Below are 18763 nucleotides of genomic sequence, written 5' to 3'. Positions count from 1 at the left end.
ACGTTGTTATTTACTGTTTGTAACTATTAGCCTTAATTAGTGTCAGTTATGAAATATTTTTCATGTTTAGATGTAGGTCTATTTAAGTATCTTTTGCAAGACCATTCTCAGCTCCTTTTTATGGGTCAGGGTCTCATGAATCCCACATCGCATAACTTCAGGGGCTTTATTTAGCTAATCTTAAATAAGTAGTTGTGTAAAGTTAACCAGTCAATATTCTTCTTAAGGGCAGCCCTAGGTGGAGAGGGTCCTTGAGGGTTTTGGTCTCTCTAAATGCTTGCATACCTCTCTGAGGACAGTGAGGTCTGTAGTTTTCCCTCAGACGAAGAGGCTCTTATGCTTTACCAATCTCAAGACTCCCACAGCAATGTTTGCAGTGTTTCTTGGAAGAATTTCTTCTAAGGAGTGCCTGTATAGCATCCTCCTGGTGGGGTAGAGTGAGCTTTGTGTGAGGATCACAACTGCAAACGGTTTCCTGTTTCTCTTCCCTGTAGGATATGTAGGATTTCCCCCAGCCTCCTCTGGTTAAAAAGAGCTCAGCATTCTGTTGCATCATCCAGTTGTTATAAAGACACCATGACAAGAGTATGAAAATATGCCTGCTGTATACAGTGTGTTGGCTGTAGGATCAAACATCTCTGATCTGACAGGGGGATAGGCATATTTCATCAGTTAGCCAGGTAACTATGGAAAACATGTATTCAGTTCTTAGTGTTTCAAAAGGAAAATTGTTAAACCTATATTATTGGTTCTCATGGATGTCTTGTCGTACCTACCAGTGATCATTTATAAACGCAGAAGATATCTCATGGTCATTTTTAGAGTTCTCTAACATTTAATCCTGCCTTTTTGAATGTGATCACTAGACTGCAGATGATACAAACAGTATGTTTGAAAACAGTCAACAAATAATCAGATAACTAGACCTCTACTAGCCTTGAAAGCACCCGTGCCTCAGTTCATCCCAGACTTTGACTGTTCCACAATACCATAGAAACAGTTTCTCTCGGTTAAGAAGCTGCAGTATAAAACCCAAAGTCAATATAATCTTGGCTTTTATCTGGGTGGATTTTACCATTGTGCGCTCTTCAAGCCAAAATCTTTGCATTAACACTATAGTGTGTATAGTAAAAATATACTGTGTAATACTGTAGTAAATAAGCCAACATTATTTACTGTTGAAAACATGCACTCAGCTATTTTAAACTACAATTTTGTGCACAATAACTATGGAACAAAAACAGGTTAGAATGGTCCCTAAACAGTAAATAATAAGCAATATTAACGTTCAAATACAGAGAACTCCTGCTTAATGTTTATAAAAAACACACAATAACATTAGTTTAGCCAGTTTTAATAGTTTTAAAACATTGGGTTTGGAAAAAAGTACAAAAGTGATCCTGTACGCCACAGTATGAAACCAGCTCAATAATGCATGGTGAAAGGTGTGTTCCTTTAAAAAGCATATTCTACAGACGTGTTAATTTCAACTGGCCTTACCATACACATACTCACTAAAACAGATACAAGCAATAGTTTAAATACAATGGCTGACCCCAGCAATACCTTTACAAGTGATTCTTAAAAAACTAATTAAAAGAGGGGGGAAAAAGAAGTCTAAAAGTACATTACAGTACATGAGACCACAATGCCAACCGGTATATGGCAGTAAAATCATGCAGTATTACAATCGTTCCACTAAAGAGAAACAGCGAAGCACTACAGCTGTCACACAGTGAGAAAGAGGGCAGCCTAGAGGTGTCTCTCCATCAAACAGCCTTTCAAAATGTTCGTCGGTTGTTTTCAGATTGATACGGAGAGACTTCTCTACTGCTGGGCAGCAACTCTGCGGTCACCCTTCCCACGTTTGCATACATTGTAAAGTTGCGCAGGGTCTCCATTAAGGAGAGCTTGTCTTCCATACTCACGTCCATTTAGAAAAATATAACTAATTGCTATTGAAGAAAACCCCAAAATGTGGGAGATTCTCTGAGTATGTTGTGAGGAAACAAAAAGCTAAGAAATACAGTTGAATAAATAAATTGCATGACATCCATAGAAATCAAGTGGATACATGGAGTCGACAGAATGCTATCCACATATGCACACCATGCTTTTTTTTTGGCCCGGCAGTGTTAAAACGAGGGCTTCATCCTCCACTCCTCCCAAAGTCACATCCCAGCCAGTGGCAAAGTCATCATAAAATATCTAAAAGATGTTGACATTTAGAGGATGGTTTCTCTTTGTTTGAGTCAACAGTTGATTTCCATGTACAACATGGTCTCTGGCTTTACCAATAAAGAACATAATCAATGTCGATGGCAATGATTGAGGAAACACAGGAGGGAGACTTTCACAGTGTTACAACAATGAAGCCACTCTTGTGTTGTTACCGGCTGGGCCTATTGTTAGGGTAAGAGCAGTGAACTTCCTGTCCGGTCAAACTTTTTCCCCTTGGAGAGGGCAGCCACTTGTTTCATCAGCTCTCTGTTCTTAGCCTGTGGAAATAAATGGTAAACAGAGTTATAAATGACTATAATGGGTGATACTTTCTCAGCAGTGTATCAGGGGAAGGATGTATGAAAACACTATGAGCAACGCTAACCATTTTGTATTGGCCAACTGCTCCACACACATTTACCTGAAATCTTAAATCACTACCACTATCAAACACAATTTGAATTCTGCAGTTGCAGACAGACTAGATAGCTGAAGGAAATTATAATTTCAAAGCATTCATTTATATTCATCACAAGATGCTGCCAGCTAACATGGGCTGGCTTTATCCAGTTAGATTGCTCAACACAAACTGGAACAGCTGGCAAATACATAGCGTTTAGTGCCATGGATGAACATATTACACGTCCACCACAGAATTAGAATTATATTACAAAACGACAGCCTGAATGGTCAAACTGGAAACTACTGAAGTCATTAGGACTGTATTCTAATCTAAGTCCACAGTTAGGCTCACACTGCAGGAAATTAATTTTAACACCAAAAGTGATATTTTGACCACGGGCTGCTCTTCAGCATGACAGTACATTTGTGTCTTAATTGTTTGGGACTTGGTCTGGCACCTGTCTAGAGGGCTTCTGGATGTGTATTTGATGACTTGGCATCAGCTGTCAAAGTTATATCAGTGTTTAAACTGTAGCTCTATACTTTAGCTAATAGATTTTTATAGCACAAGTGTACTTGCAGGACACAACAGACACAGATCAATACTGTAAATCACACACAAATTTGGAAATTACACATGATCATGCTGTATTCTATTGTTATGGAATGGTTTTATTACATGGCCACCCTGTAATAGTCATGTATCCCTGGAAACTGAAATGCCCTCATAAACTCTATTGGGAAGGATCGGTTTTCAGGACAATGTGTGTAAAGTAACTGTTAGCACAGGACATCTGCAATGTTAATGGACAATTCACACGGGATAAGAGACCTCTAAATCATCTCCAAAATTACAGAGATGGGAGTGACAATCCAGCGTGGCTGCAAAAGCAAAGAAAAGTTGTAACTGGACCAGAGTGGAGTCTTTGGGTCTGACCTCGACATCCCAATTAGTGTTTGTTGTAGAAAAATGACTGAGTTAAAAAAACACCTTTGGCTTGTGGGAATAGGGTCCATGACAATTTCAGGGATGTCAATTCAGATGGGACTAGTTTCACCTGAGGTCATTTCTACTGGGCATTTCAGAGGAGGTAAAAGAAGCCGGGATTTGACCGGACGCAAAGTCTGTAAAAATGACTGACATGTCAGATTTGGACTGGACTAAAATTACAGACACTTTGGTAATGATTACATAACGCCTCTTCCCCCTGTAAAATGAATGCCGTCCGAATAGGGCTTAAGTCCTGCATACTGCTTTGAGGAAAGGTTCGGGGTGTTGCCCTAGGCAACCTGTGGACCTTTCAAATAAAATAAGGTAATACATTTCCTTTGCATTTCTACAATATTGAATGATACTAATCCACAGTTACGACACCAACAACTCATCTACAAGCCGTTTTATATGCTAGCAGTTTGTGACGTGAAGCTGCTGCTATATGACGACGACACACTGGATCACTTTCTTCATGGCACACATTTGCCTCTTATCCACCGTTACATTCAACTCATGAATGAGTAGCAGGGAATACTGCGTGAACCCACAGTTACCTTTGGGCTCCAGTGGGATTCATGACAGCATCGCTCCCCGACAAGAGATTCTGGTGACATTTCACCATCTGGACTTTTTCCAAGCCAAAAAGAAAAAAATTCAGCACTGCAGACACTGAATTTCTTCTACCGATATTCTCCAATACGGGAAACTGTTGCTTTCTGACACCTCTTTAGTGGAATGGATGGATATGAGTGGTATAGGTAACACTGTCATTGGACATTTGCTTTGTTTTGTAGATTTAAGCCCCAGTAGGTTTACCCATAAGTCTTTGGGCAGCAAGTTCCAAGTAACAGCTTGCTTTGGCATGCATCATCTGTACTTTCCGGACATGACAAGTGTGCTTATGTTGTTTCTTACCTGTTGCTGTTCCATGGACTCTTTGTGTGCTTTCTCCATGTTGTTCATCTTCACTCTCATATTGGATTCCTGGTATTGAAAGTCTGCTTTGAGCTCTGTGAGCTAGGAGAGAAAGGCATAATCAGTAAATCAACTGATTTCATGGAGCCATGAGTAATGCAGTTTTAATTAATTTGAGTTAGGGGTCAGGCGAGGCAGACAGTCTACCTTGCGATCCTTCTCTAGAATGGTCTGGTCCCTTTGCTGCAGGAGTCTCTTTAGTGACATTACTTCCTCCTTCAACTGGCTGATGAGGATGAAGTTGTCCGTTCCGCCAGAATCCATAGACTGGGTGATGGAACTACTGTTGGGAGAAGAGGACAGAGAGAGGAAGAGGACATGTCAATACTGAGCTGCGCAGTCAACCCATGTGAGCAAAAACTCTCTTTATATGTATCAAGCAACAAACAATATGAGGAAAGCCAGACTTGTGGTGTTGCTTATGTTTCACCAGACAGCTGAAAAACCTCTCATACCTGTCCCCATTGGATGGCTTCATCTCCAGTTTTGGTTTCTTCTTTGGAGTCTCCTTCTGGATTGAAGACGATTTATGGCTGCAAAGAAAATCAAACGGCAATGTACAACTTGGGCCCAAAAACTCCAGCCATCTACCATTTTCTGAAATACGCTGTACAGGTCAAGTGAGAAGCTGAAGATGTGATTCTGAGAGAGGGAAAGTTTGTCTTACCTCTGCTTCCACAGTCCCTGCTCCTGCTCTGGACTCAAGCTCCCACTCAGTCTGTAAAAGATAAGTTAGCCGTTAGTTGGCTAGATCAGCAATACTGCTCGTTTCAGTTCATACAGTACATCATTGTAGCAACTCTCTACAATGTTCTCTTCAAATTCTTTCACTACCCTGCATTCAACATCAACAGTCTGACTAAGTAGCTGCAGAGATGAGCTGTGGGAGCAATGCGACACAACAGGAGGACCTACTTGTGGTGAGAGCTGCTGTGTCTGTGTTGGTGGTGGTGGTGGTGATGGTGCTGTCTGGAGTGGTGGTCTTTCTCGTTCAGGGAGGAGGAGTTGGAGGAGCCGAAGCCCTTCCTCTGCTCCTTGGTCTTCTGCAGGACACGGCGGTAGGACAGAGTGCAGAGCCAGCACAGCAGCTTCCCATCCACCTAAGACAACAGAGCGGTTGTTAGACCAACTTTACCCCAAGCGTGTGAGAGTGAGTCTGTGTGGGTATATACTATATGTGTGTATATATATACCTTTCTCCTGCCTTCCTCCTTACGGTCAAAGGCGCATTGCTGTTTGCACTGCTCGCAGGTCTGCGGAGGTCCATATTTCTTTTCTGAGTTAGTACAACGCTGGCACTTTGTCCCTATAAAAGCTGCAATGATGTTACAGTACTGGCAGGGTTTGGGCTGTAAGGGGAAGACAAAAGACCAAACATTAAAAGGGGAAAAAACTACTTCAACATAATCGGACTTAAAACATATGTACTGAATACAACTGGAATCACCAAATACAACGGCAGTTAAAACTTTCATGTAATGTTTAAAAAGAAAACAAGGGAAACATATCACTCACTGTCCCAAATTGTTTGACGTTCTGGGCACATTTCTTGCAGATTGTATTTGTTTTACTGTAAAGGGAAAACATATCAGTCCATTACGGCAAAGACAAATGACACAAATGTAAAGAATGTCACCATACCTGGATAAATACAGGCTGAGAGTCACCACTAGGTGCAGCCAGTGTCGACGAGTCTCACCTTTCCTGCTGAAACTCAGATCTGCAGTATGTGCACTTCACTATTGGATGAGCGATGCGACACTCCTATGGTAAAAAAAAGGAATAAATATTAGTGTTTTTTTCTCATGGAAATCTGCTGACAACATTGACATGTAAATTATGCAATTACATGTCTAATGGGGACACCAGAAACCAGCCGCCTCACAAGTTGTTGTCTAAGAGACTCTAAATCTAAGAGACTTTGAGTCAAGAGCGACACTGAGAGCACAGTGTAAGTGAGCAAGAGTTGTAATGAAAAGGAATGTGTACACGCCCTCATGTGTGATGAGGTTTCAAGTCGCTCAGCCCATAGTGTCTGCTCAAAACTGGTACATGCTAAAGAATACTAAAGCCTTTTTGTGGCTTTTTGCCAACTGTTTGGCCTCCAATTAGTGAAAATGAGTCATTGTTTATACACAAACTTAAAAAAGGTAGGGAGAAGGGAGGACACCTTCCCTAAAACACAGGGAGCAGGGTTTAAGCCCCTGTGACATCAAGCATCCAGCCTGCTGAAGTGTCCTTGAGCAAGACCGTAAGTCCCTGTCAGCTCCAGGTTTTGCAGCTGACCCTGTGCTTTAACATTCCTGTAGAAAGAAAAGTTGTCCTTCAACATATCCCCCAAAAAAAGAAAGAAAAAAGAAAAGTCTCCAAAAGAGCCAGCAGGACATTTATAGAGTGATGCCACTGTCTGTTTTGGCAGTTCTCCACCTCCATTGCCATTTTGAAAGAAGCAACAGTGCAGATTGACAGTTGGAATAAAGGAACGTGGGAACAGACGGCTTGTTAGCAGAGACAGAGTATGGGTGGTAATGAAGCCTCCAACACTGTCTTTTCTTAAGCATGGCCAAAGGGGGCGACTTAAACTGCAGATTAACCCTGAAGTGATGTGCCATTAGTTCTGTGCGTAATTAAAATTTGCCCAGAACATGTTTTGCAAGGGGCACACTTACAAATAGGCAACTAATGCCACTTTTCTCAATAATTCTGCTGGCCACATTCCTGATAGTGTCTGTGCATGTAATGGACGTGATGGTGCTATCTTGTAGAAAAATAATCGTTTCTTATATAATTTCCTGTTTTTGGCTTCAGTTTTAATAGCTATATACTGTTAACTCGTGCATCTATACAATCGTCTGTCCAGAAGAAAGGCAATTCAAGATTTGAAACACTGTAAGAGCAACAAGTTGGTATTTTTGACGAAACTTTAAAAATCCTCAAAATGCACAGTAATGGCAGTTTCGACCAGAATATTGTCTTACAGCGTCTCATAGACAAATACATAGATGTTCAGCTGAAAAATATATGGCTTTAATGCGTTATTGCTCTTTAACAAATGGACAGCATGGCCTTGTGGCATTATCTAAACAAGGTTACCATCATAGCATTAGCGTTTCCAGGTTGGAAAGATAAAAGCTGTTACATAATCTGAAGCACGCAGACTACTGCCTGGCGGAACACCAACACATCCAAATATAGAGGACAGTCGGAAATATCACCGCAGATTCCTCCATTCTGTGTGTTAAAGCCTAGGGTATGGGCAAGGTTTACTGACGAGCTGTGTCTTGTTGGCAGTCACCCGCACACACACACACACTCCCAAACCTTGCACAGTTGCTGCCCCTGCGACAGTTCTTCGAAAGGGTACCGCTGGTTACACTTCGTACAGGCGTACAGAGCCGACGTTGCCATCCTCACCCAACAAAAGTCACCGAGCTAAAACAGGCTAGCAGAGCCCAGCTACAAATTGGGTGGCTTAACGTTGCTATTTCCTTTCCAGCAGTGAGCTAATCAAGAGCTAAGAGCACACTGTGTCGGCAACTAACGTTAGCTAGCTAGCTAGCTAGTTAGCGTTAGGTAGCCCAGAAATAGCTTAGCTAGAGCGACCTGGGCAGCAGGCGAAGAACAATAAACTCCAAATATCTATGATCTCCGTCTGCTGATGCGTTGGCGGACCAGAATGACTCGAGATCGATAGTTAGCTATGCTGGCATTTAAGTAATCAGTTACTACAAATGCGACTATTTATATTAAGTTTCCAGTGTTCTTGCCAAGAAAGGTATTTTCCTGTTTTCCTTCTCTCTTTTTGTATCAACGCCGTCGTCATGTAACCGGAAGTGGCCCACGGCTCCACAAGAAAGGAAAACCTATCGCGACACAACATCCGTCCGCGGGATTCACATTTTGAACGGCGCAGCCAATCACGGATCTGAATTCAAAGTTAACTTGTACTTGTACATAATTACAATTTATGACCTAGAAGAGTTTGTTTCCAAAGCGAGACATCCACTTTTATAAAAAGGTGACATCTGAACCTACTACTATCAAATCAAACTGTTCTAAATTCATACTCTATTTTACAAGCCAAAATATTTTGGAACATAAAACCCCTTCAAAATAATTGCTAGTTCCTAAAGTAACGGGTAGAGTCGACAAATTAACCAGCCACAGCCAAATCTACAAGCATATGGACGCTGGTGCTAATATCCCAGCCTGCTTACCTTGTGGACATTATTTTTTTAATTACTGATTTTTCAAACCAGAACCCTCTATTCTTTTGAAGCCTGTTAATTTTCAAACCTCCTGCATTAATGCAGTTTGGAGGCTACAATCACTGTTTAACTGCAGTGTGATCTGAATATCTCTGGAGTTTCAATCCCTAGCCGTATTGAATTGTTTACCTTTATCTCCAAAACCAGTTGGATCCACAGGGCCCTTGTACTCTTGCTCTATTTTGACTGATAAAGTATTTCTCTTTGTTTACGCTCCATTGCAGCTGCCAGGCCCTTCAGTACTTAAATTATTCCACCAGGTCTATCAGTCTTGGGAAAGACTCATACATTGCTCTGGTGGAACTCTGATTCCCCAGTGGCTCCAGGGACGCACCTGACCGTAACCTCTGACCTCTGTGTGGAGGGGTCAAAATTGGATGATCAATCAAGTATCACATTATTATGGGACTGTGTTGGGAATATACTGTACCTATTCTCATGAGTATCCTAACTCTAATTCTACTGTAAACGTCTTCTTTGCCAATAACCAGGGTGGGACGTGAAGCTCTACAGCACATGGGGCAGAGGGCAGACGGGTCAGGATGCTTCTGGGGTGATCAGAGGCAAGGTGACGGGGTGAAGGCTACCTTGCACCTTGGCAGCATGGCGGTCCGCAGTACCAGTTCTGCAACTAAAGGTGACACGTCAAGATCTAGGCTGCAAATCTTTTATCACTACATCGTTTATTTGGCAAGTTTACCACCAATAGTTCACCTGCTTCCATGGCCAGTTCTGAGCAGCGATGCAGGTGCTGAGCTGACAACATCATTTTCACATCTTTACCCTTCTCCTCATCAAGCTCAAAGCCTTGAGAAGAGAAGTAAAGCCGGTACTATCACAGTCAAGTCTTTATATTCATGCCTGTGAATCTACACCAAGAGCATTCTAGGATGCAAATCAGCTTTATGCTATTTGGTGTGATGATTAAAGGGGACAGAAGTGCCAGATAGTAGGGGTTGGGAGGTTTTGGGAGGTTCTCAGAAGCAGTTCTGAGGAAGCATATCCAGGCCTTTAGGAAAGCCACTGTCTTCCTGTTCCCATCAGAGGGTGTGTGCATGGCCCTTTTCTTTTCTCTGCTGGCTCATATCCTTTGTCTTCTGGGCACCACTTATGTTTAAATTTGAAAGACATGTCTTTGCATGACTCCCTGGAATCACTTGCTAATTAACTAGCAACAAAGAAGCAGGTGTAGGCTTGATTTCTCATAAAAGCCTTGCTAGACCACAATGAAAACCTGTGAAAAATCATAGAACAACATACATTTATGCCAAGAGTGTTTCCCCAACAACCTTTGTAGATGATCACAATGAAAAGAGCTGCACACCTTCCCATACATTTGACTATAAGATTAAGACTTTTATTAATTTATAATTCTATTACATTTTTGCAGTTGTTTGACATTTTAGTAGCAGTGAAGAATAGAAGACCAGCTGCTGCCTGCAGTACATTAATTGCTGAAAACAAGTTTTGAAGTAATGAAGTGCGTATGGCAGTGCAGTCTCCCTGATGCCTGAAAGATATTGCAAAAAAATACATCTAATAAGAACTGTTTTGCATAAACTGTGAAGGGAAAGTTGTCATGGTTTAACAAACAATTTTCAGTTTTCAAGGGAAAGAGCAATCTAATATTGCTGATAATAGAGATGTACCTTTTAAATAATAGGCATAAATGAAATGCAGAAAAGTCATATTTGGATAAGAAGCATGTTAAGGGGCAATGCATGTTTTAGAGCCCATTTATCAATGTGATGGATGACAATATCTGTGAAAAGGAGCCAACATCTAAATGTCTAATATTTAGGTATAAGCCTGAAACAGACTGAATACAGCCAGGCTAATGTTTTCAGAGCCATCACAGCCCAATGTTCATCTCCAGCACAGTCACACTTTAATTTTCATACTTCTAAGTCACACTTTTATTTTCCTTCATTCATAAAAGAAGGCACTCTTGATGATATATTTTAGGCTAAGATTTTAACTAAAGATATTTGCTACTAATGTCATTGGGCTTCTGCTTTCATTTCAACAACATACAGCGTCCCCATCGAACTCTACAAATAGCCTAGAGGGTTTTGTGTTCACAACGCGCTGATGTAACAAACCATACTCACTCCTAGTTGACTCCTGTCTTTGTTTCAAGTATTCACATAAGCAGAAGAAATACAGACTCATCACTGTATTAATTGTTTAACTTTAGCAACTAAAAGTATGCACACCATTGTCTTGAGTATTATTCTAGCCATCGTTCAAAACAAGGCACAGATAATAATTCACAATCATTATGATTCATTATCAATCATGCAGTGAAAAAACACCCAAAACAAATTAGTTGTGTAACTCCTGCTACCCATAAAATAAATTACATATTGTCTGATCCCAACTTTATTGAGCATGAGCAAGAAATGCTCACACATCAACATTTTGAGTAAATGACCATTAACTGGAACAAATGCGCTATTGCCTATCCTGTGTAGCTCACTATTGCTTGAGAACATCTTCACTCACTATATGACTAAGAGACAGAGCATGGCTGCGAATTATAAATACAAGTCTGGACTACAGGATAATAAATTATGTTAATGAGTTAGAAAAAGGAACCTTACACAACTCAAATTATTCAATGAGAGGAATGTCGTACATAACACACTATGTATGCATATAAACAATCATACATATTTGGTCACAACATTCTGAATGCATTGACTTAAGAAGAAGACCCCGTTTTTTTTTTAAAGCGCCCAATTACTATTTTCTAACAGAAGAAGCAAAGTAACACTCAAGCCCTTTAGCTACATTCTCAATTCAATCCAAAGCCATTTAGTAGTTTCTAGTACTAGTGTTCTGACCTCAAAATATTTTTTGTAGGAATATACATCTTCACAATTGCTTTACCATTTTTTACCATGGCTTTCAAACAAATATCTATCACACCTTTGCAAAGTAGGGAATGAACTGAATGTTCCTATAAAGTGTATAAGGCATACTTAGATTTACCCGAGTAATATTTTAGTGTACTAATAACTTGAAAAACTATCAACACTGATTGTAGGTAGGCCGATATGCTAAAGCGTACTCATCTAATCAGGTTGCGTGTCCTCTCAACCCTGGAAGAGGAGTAGAGTATGGCTGTAGTCAAGTGGTCTGAGACACAGACGGTCCTGTTGCAAGCAGACGCTATAGGACCTCCTCTGTGAGAGATGCAAGGCCAGCAATCTGCTTCACCGGACTTTTGGTAGTGGCTTACTAAAGCAGTGTGTCACCCTAAGAGGGGGTTTGTCACACAAATCCTCTCTGGTGGGGCCTACTGGTTACTATGGGTATGGCACCTTCTTGGAGATGGGATTCAGCTTGTGGGCACATCCCTAGGTCAAGTCATGTCAAACAAAGGTCTGCACTGGGGTGATGGAGCGTGTGGGCGAGCCTGCCCGCTCTGAGGAAGAGGAAGCCGAGCGATTGGTCACCTCTCGCTGTAGCTCCTCCACCCTCTTCTGTAGCTCGGCACGCTTCGCCAGCAGCTCCTTGTAGCGTTGGTGCACAGGTTCCTGGAAAAATAAAGTAAAAAAGACAAAAATGTGTTTTCCTATGATCCAGATAGTAAGGCTTAAAGCAATATTCCACTTAGTTTTAACATGGGAGTTATTTGGCACTTCACCGCCATGAAAACATTTTTTGAGTTTATAGCGTTAAGATTTTGACTTCCCATTAATTTGACTGAGGCCACAAAAATAGGCTGAAAACGAACATTTAACACGTTTGTGAACAGATTCAATAACAGATCCTGCTTTTAAGACAACAAAGCAGTCCTGGGTCTGTCGTCATTTTGCATTTCTATTCTTGGTTTACACTAAAATTAGTATTTAAAAATGAAAGTAGTTCCGGTCTCTCCTAAATGGTATCCCTCCACTATGTTCTCTTCTATCAATAAAAATGCTATATGGTGAAATTATGTTCTAAAACGTTGGACCCACAGTCAATTGAAAATCACAGTAGTGGGATCTGTTGTTTAATCTGTTCACAAATTTATTAAATGCCAGTTTTCATTCTATTTTCGTGGCCTCATTCAAATGAATGGGAAGTAAAAATCTGACCGCTACAAACACATCCAGCTACATCCGATCTCGGTGATTAGTTTATATTCTGGTTTTCATGGCGGTCAAGTGCCAAATAACTCCCATGTTAAAACTAAGTGGAATATTGCTTTAATCACTAGAATGGAGCAATTTTCCAGGTAGGACATTGACATTAGGACACTCACACAGCTAATAAACATTTAAGAGGCTGCTTTAACATACCTGAGGCCTCATGCGAGGGTTCCAACGGATGTAGTAGCCCACCCAAAGCTCCAGGTGACGTAAGCTGACGACAGGGAACAGCACATGGTTGGAGTAGTTCACATACAAAGGGTTGGAAAACTCCTCCAGCTGGCTGTTAATATAGGACCACAAGGACACCGTCCTCTTGGGAATCTCCTGTCAAAAAACAGAAAAGGTGTTGTGGTTATAACACTAATGTGCTGCAAATCTGCTTAACTGTAACAGACAGACTCTCCACTCCATACTGTCACTTCCCTAGCCAGTCTACTATTCTTGTCATTGTTCTGTTTTGCAGCGTCTTCAATGGTTTTGTATTTGGTTTATTGGGATTATGTGCAGCTTCATATGCTGTGCTGCAAGCCAAACTTCCCATGAGGGACAACAAAGTCTTGAACCTGAAATGATCATGCCAGACCACATATATTCTAAACTAATTCCCACTTGTGTGTCAGCAACCACAATTACACATTCAAAACACTTAGAAAAAAAGATGCTCTTACTTCCTTCACCCTCTGCTGTTCGCTGTTACACAAGAACGTCCCAAACAGGCAGCTGTACAGGTGGTCCAGGATGGTTACCAGGAAGTATTCATTGAACTCAAAGGCTGCTGGAAACTTAAGTGAAAACAGTTTCATTAATGTCCTTAAAAGATCATGTTATGCTAAAGAATTTTTTTGTCCACCTCAGTGCCAGGTAGTACTGCTTACCTGGCGGGTCATTTGCCAAACACAGTCCATGAACTGAATAAAAACAGGTGAGCGATCTGCATCTGTATGGTTTTTATCACCATGACCGATCCGCTGAGAGAAGGGAGGCAAGAAGAAAGGACAATCAGTGATGCGACTGGAAAAGTCAGACAAAAGAAGAAAAAAAGCAGTGGAGACCACAGATGTGATGGTTAAAGAAAAAGAAAACTTAAGTGCCTCACAGCAGGGATGCATGTCTGTTGCCCACTCTGAAACTGAGGCAACATTCACTCTTTAAAATACCTGAAACAGCCATTTCCTTAACTCTAAACTATTGGTAATCATGAAGTACTTTCCATGACAGCACTGTGTCCCAGTATAACACTAGATCCAAATATATAACACTCAAGTGCCCACCTTTGACGACTTATGGGATTGTGGGAGACTTAACATGACCTTAGGCAGGACTTTTGGAAGCAGCATAATCATAATTATGGCCCAAAAGTTGTAATACATATATAAAGGAACTGTGAGAGCTTGTTTACCAGCTGGAAGCGGTGGCCAAAGCTCAGCCACTCCTTCTCCAGCAGCACCTCGAAGCCGCGAATGGTGCGGTAGTAACCGTCCAGCATTAGCATGGCCAAGGAGGTGAGCTGGGCTGTGCGGTCCCAGCCATCGCTGCAGTGTACCACTACTGATGTTTTGCCAGACTCCACCTTGTCTGCAATCCTCAGCGCTCCTGCCAGGATCAGCTACACACACACACACACACACACACACACACACACACAAAAACACACATACACACACAGCTTAGTCAAAAGGCTAGGAGTTAGCGCATCTTCATTTCGACCCTCGTCCCTCTTCCAATTCACAATTACAGCGGTCCATCTTTGTGCTCACCTTGATGTGCTCAAGCCAATGAGTGGACTCAAGATTGGAGAGCCAATGGGATTCCTCGATGTTGGGGTAGACCACGTCCTTCAGCTTGCGGAGCGACTCCCTCATCACATGGATATTATGAATATCCAAGAACACCAGCTCAGCGTTCTGATAAGCATCCTCACTTTCATATCCACCCCCTTTCATCTGGAAAAAATTAAGTGGAGATGGAGCGGCCTGATGTTAGAGAGACTGTTCCTCAACCGGACGACCCAGGTTCAAGCCCTGTTGCTCAAGTGTCCTAGAGCAAGACACTGAATCCCTACCAGCTACAGGGATCAATAAAGTATCACATGTTATTGTAATAGCTTTCTTCTAAATATGACTACATCTTTTCAAAATCATGTTAAAGAGATTAATAAACCTTGTTGGCAGCGGCGTTGACACTGGGCCTGGCATCAAATATGAAGAGCTTATGGGACTGAGCGTTAGCGTCCATAATGGCCTGGAGGTACTTCTCATCCTCTTTGCTCCGCTTCCCATTCACCCCAACCATGGGCTGACTGCACCGGGTCACTGTAGCCTGGCTCTCTGGATGGATCCATGACAACACCTGTACAGGACAAGAAAGCGTCACCACAGACCGTCCCGCTAACCAGCTACATAAGAGAGGATAATTACAGTGATGCTGAAGAAAGGTCACTTACAGGTACCCTCCCCTTGGCCCTGAAGGCAGCCACTCTCTTCACCTCTTCGTCTGGTATGTTGACAGGCACCACAAGGGTTGATGGGTAGGTGTCGCACAGCTCATAGTGGTCATTTACTTTTGTCATCCTCCAGCTTTCATTGGGTATACCCTTCCAAAAAAAACAAACACATGCAACCAATGTCACAGCTTTCTATAACATTTAAAGGGAATCCTTGGCACATGGCACTTCTTACCAATCACCAACGTCCTGCATCGTTACTTCAAAACATTTTGCTTTGAAAGAGTAATTATCCGCCTGAAAAAAGTCTGTGTGGAATAAGATAGCTTTATCATTCCACTATTCGTCCCACAAATTAGTTGGAACCACTCATAACAAGCTAGTTTGGTCTCCGCTACAAGGCTGTTTTCAAAATTTAGGTTAATTACATAAAATGCAGGATACCAAACACATTTTATTCTAAAAAGGTAAAATCTAATGACAGTCATTAATGGGTAATTTTATATACCTGTCTCTTGTATTCAGAGAGAGCGTCATACACCTTCCATCCATTTTCAGGAAAGACTTGCCCATATTCAAAGGAAAAGATTTGCTAGGGAGAAGAAGAGAGAAAATCATCAGTTGGTCTTTAGTGCAGAGCTACACAGTCAGAAACAGTGGCTGAGACTATTGACTCACTCACCAGCCCATTGGAAACAGGAAACGCAAATTTCATCAGGATTTCAAAAATTGACTTCCTGAGTGAGTCGTCCATCTGCTTGTGTGCAAACCGCAGATTACGCATATCCTGGAGATAGGGAGATCATGGTCAGGTCATGTATGTAAATATGCAGGGATTTGCCAGTTTACAACACAAGTAGTGTCCTTACTGCTGTCAAGAGTTCTGATCTACTGTGTGGACATAAAGCTTGTTCATACGCTCAGTTTCACAATGACTGTGATTTATGACACTGTTGCGTACACTGTGCTTTATAAAATCTCAGAGAATCTGTGCGTACCCGTTTCCCTCTCTGTGTGCAGACAGTTATTTAGCGTTGAATCTAAGCAAAGGTTTATACTACTGGCCCCTGGTGTTGCAACTTAGCCTCCAAGTCAAACAACTGTGGCTATTCCAGACCATTTCTATGGCTTTCCCACCTTGCAAACAAGTCCATAGGACACGTCACCACGGCTCGATGCGCTTCCAATCTTTTCCACACGACTCACCACCCCAAGGGGCAGGTCCAGCACAAATGCTGGCTCCTAGAAATCAGTAACACATTAATAAAACCAAAATACATATTCTAAATATTCAGTTTCTTTAAAATCAGCAAGCATACCCTGTCCATGCATTTGAAGAAAAGCCTGTAGTTGGTGACAGTCAGCGTTCCTCTCAGTGGTCCAGTGAAAGGACAGAAATAGGTGACATCTTTGGCTATGAAACAAAACAAACATGTCTCAATTTAACCACTATGAGTAGTTACTCACTATTTAAATAAAGCACTATTAAAATAACAATGCAACAAATGCAAATTGCTTTAATCATGGATATGGAGAATGGATATACACACATGCCATTTTGATTATATGTTTGATAGCTGACTGCAGCAAAGAAAAATCCTACCCATGTCTTGCACAGTTTCATTTGGAAGCAACTGTGGTTCCTCTTTGACTGAATCTCTAAGCACCTGTGGGATACATTTGATACAACTTAGACTTGGAGACTTGATGTGTGGCTACATCAGACTAGTCACAGCTTTACCATAAAACATCATTCAAGGACAGGTAGCATTTTCTTTGTGATTAGGAGACGAGATACCTTGGCAGGAGCTTTGGGCCTAACCTGAAGGGGGGAGGAGGAGAGAGTCGTGCATTAGTCATCATCATAATGGCTTTGATGAAGCACAGCTAATGCAGCAGATTACACTACAGACAGGCTACTGACCCTCAGCTCAGGAGAGAGCTCTGTAGAGGTGGACACAGAGTCAGAGGACATTGCAGAGGGTGGCTTGGCCTGGGCAGACCTATCAGACCGAGACGTGGAAGTGCTGCTAAAAATAACATCACATTGGCATAAAGAAACTGTTGTTTTGAATAGGAGTTACCATAGCTGGCATTTTTCACTGCGTTACGCAATGGTGTTTTTCTCCTTTTTTGGGAGAAACTGTAAGTTAAGTTACTGTCAGCATCACCAGACACCCGCTAGCTAAATTGTTTCAACGTTAACGTTCCGTGACAGCTAGTAAAAGCCAGCGTTGAATGGTTACACCAAATGTCACATTAGATTTAGACATATTGATCGACTGACTCGTTCATATATTCATCAATAACCTCCTCTCGTTAATTTGTAAATTTAGCTAGCGTAAAGAGCGTGGAGTTACCTGGACAATGAATCAACACTTGGCTGTCTGGAAGAGGAGCGCTTCGAGCCCAAACTGTCGACGCTTCCACTCTTCTCCATGTTCTGCTTGTAAAAGTATTTGAATATTGAGTAACGTTATTGCGAATTCAAAGTATGAGAAGGAAATTCTGGATACCCACTGGTGAATGCTTTAAATCAGTTCTCTGACTAAAGTTAATCCCCACAAAGAATAGGAAGCTGCCATCTTTTCCCAGCCTCCCTAGCCGTGGTCACAACAATGAGTTGATTGGAGATGGCGCCCCCTGCCGCCTCAACCGTCATTTTATGGCATGCTGCCTTCAAAGACAATCGTAAATACGAGTAGTGAATGCATTAAAGTCCCTTTGTTCTTAAATGACAGATAATAAAAGTAGTCGTTTTTGGTTAATGTTTTATTTTAGAAATCAAACTACTTGCTGTTTAATTAATTTATTAGATAAATCTTATGCACATCATTTTTTACCATCACTTGGATTCCATGCTCCTTGTCCCTTAAGCGTTATATCTCGGTATCTCACTATTATAGTAAATTCTAGTAGAAAAACTAGTGAAACTAGAAGTGAGAGAACATGCAAAACATCGTGAATTTGTTAAAATATCGTACATAATTAGAAACATTTTTAAGATGTTAGATTATTTTGATATTACTGCATGTGAGCACATTGAGCGCTGTAACAGTGCTTCATCCTACAGCATCTTTCTGTGACAATTTCATAGGTCCTGCACATTTACCTTTTCACATTTCAATACTATTTAGCTTCTAAGGACCCAACAGCAACAGCAAAAGGTTTTATGTAACAATAACAATTAACATGTGAATGTGTTTTTATGTCATATAGGCTATTGTATGTTCAAATATACAACATTTGTTGTCTTTTTGCAATAGTTAGTATTACAATAGCACAATATTGAGACAATAGTCTCGTCTCAATGTAT

At 41.3% G+C, this 18763-nt stretch overlaps 2 protein-coding genes across 10 annotated transcripts; both read right to left on the bottom strand.

Annotated features, from left to right (window-relative positions):
• Positions 1-1347: 1347 nt before the first annotated feature.
• fam76b (family with sequence similarity 76 member B) lies at positions 1348-8408 on the bottom strand. Of its 5 annotated transcripts, none has more exons than XM_071534908.1 (10): positions 7913-8408; positions 6291-6355; positions 6107-6161; positions 5785-5940; positions 5507-5691; positions 5259-5309; positions 5047-5124; positions 4739-4874; positions 4532-4633; positions 1348-2498 (listed from the first exon to the last, which is right to left on the bottom strand). In XM_071534908.1, the coding sequence occupies exons 1-10, from the start codon at positions 7997-7999 to the stop codon at positions 2409-2411; spliced, it is 1005 nt and encodes a 334-aa protein (XP_071391009.1). In that variant the 5' UTR covers positions 8000-8408; the 3' UTR covers positions 1348-2408. The 5 variants fall into 5 exon arrangements, with proteins under 5 accessions (XP_071391009.1, XP_071391010.1, XP_071391011.1 ...); XM_071534909.1 differs by having other exon boundaries at positions 4739-4871; XM_071534910.1 differs by lacking the exon at positions 5259-5309.
• A 1807-nt stretch (positions 8409-10215) lies between these two features.
• mtmr2 (myotubularin related protein 2) lies at positions 10216-18042 on the bottom strand. 5 transcript variants are annotated; one of them, XM_071534895.1, is made up of 16 exons: positions 17808-18042; positions 17372-17477; positions 17246-17269; positions 17051-17114; positions 16767-16861; positions 16585-16689; positions 16130-16234; positions 15956-16039; positions 15448-15597; positions 15165-15353; positions 14762-14947; positions 14404-14610; positions 13880-13972; positions 13673-13786; positions 13152-13328; positions 10216-12401 (listed from the first exon to the last, which is right to left on the bottom strand). In XM_071534895.1, exons 1-16 carry the CDS (start codon positions 17885-17887, stop codon positions 12237-12239), a joined length of 1944 nt encoding a protein of 647 aa, XP_071390996.1. In that variant the 5' UTR covers positions 17888-18042; the 3' UTR covers positions 10216-12236. The 5 variants fall into 5 exon arrangements, with proteins under 5 accessions (XP_071390996.1, XP_071390998.1, XP_071390997.1 ...); XM_071534897.1 differs by having other exon boundaries at positions 16585-16686; XM_071534896.1 differs by having other exon boundaries at positions 17372-17474.
• Between the last annotated feature and the right edge of the window lie 721 nt (positions 18043-18763).

The sequence above is a fragment of the Centroberyx affinis genome, unplaced genomic scaffold (assembly GCF_046629955.1).
Source record: "Centroberyx affinis isolate AG114_WGS23_722 - 3 ecotype Tasmania unplaced genomic scaffold, CSIRO-AGI_Caff_v1 ptg002635l_1, whole genome shotgun sequence".
NCBI classification, from domain to species: Eukaryota; Metazoa; Chordata; class Actinopteri; order Beryciformes; family Berycidae; genus Centroberyx; species Centroberyx affinis.
This window is presented reverse-complemented; position numbering and strand designations above follow the sequence as displayed.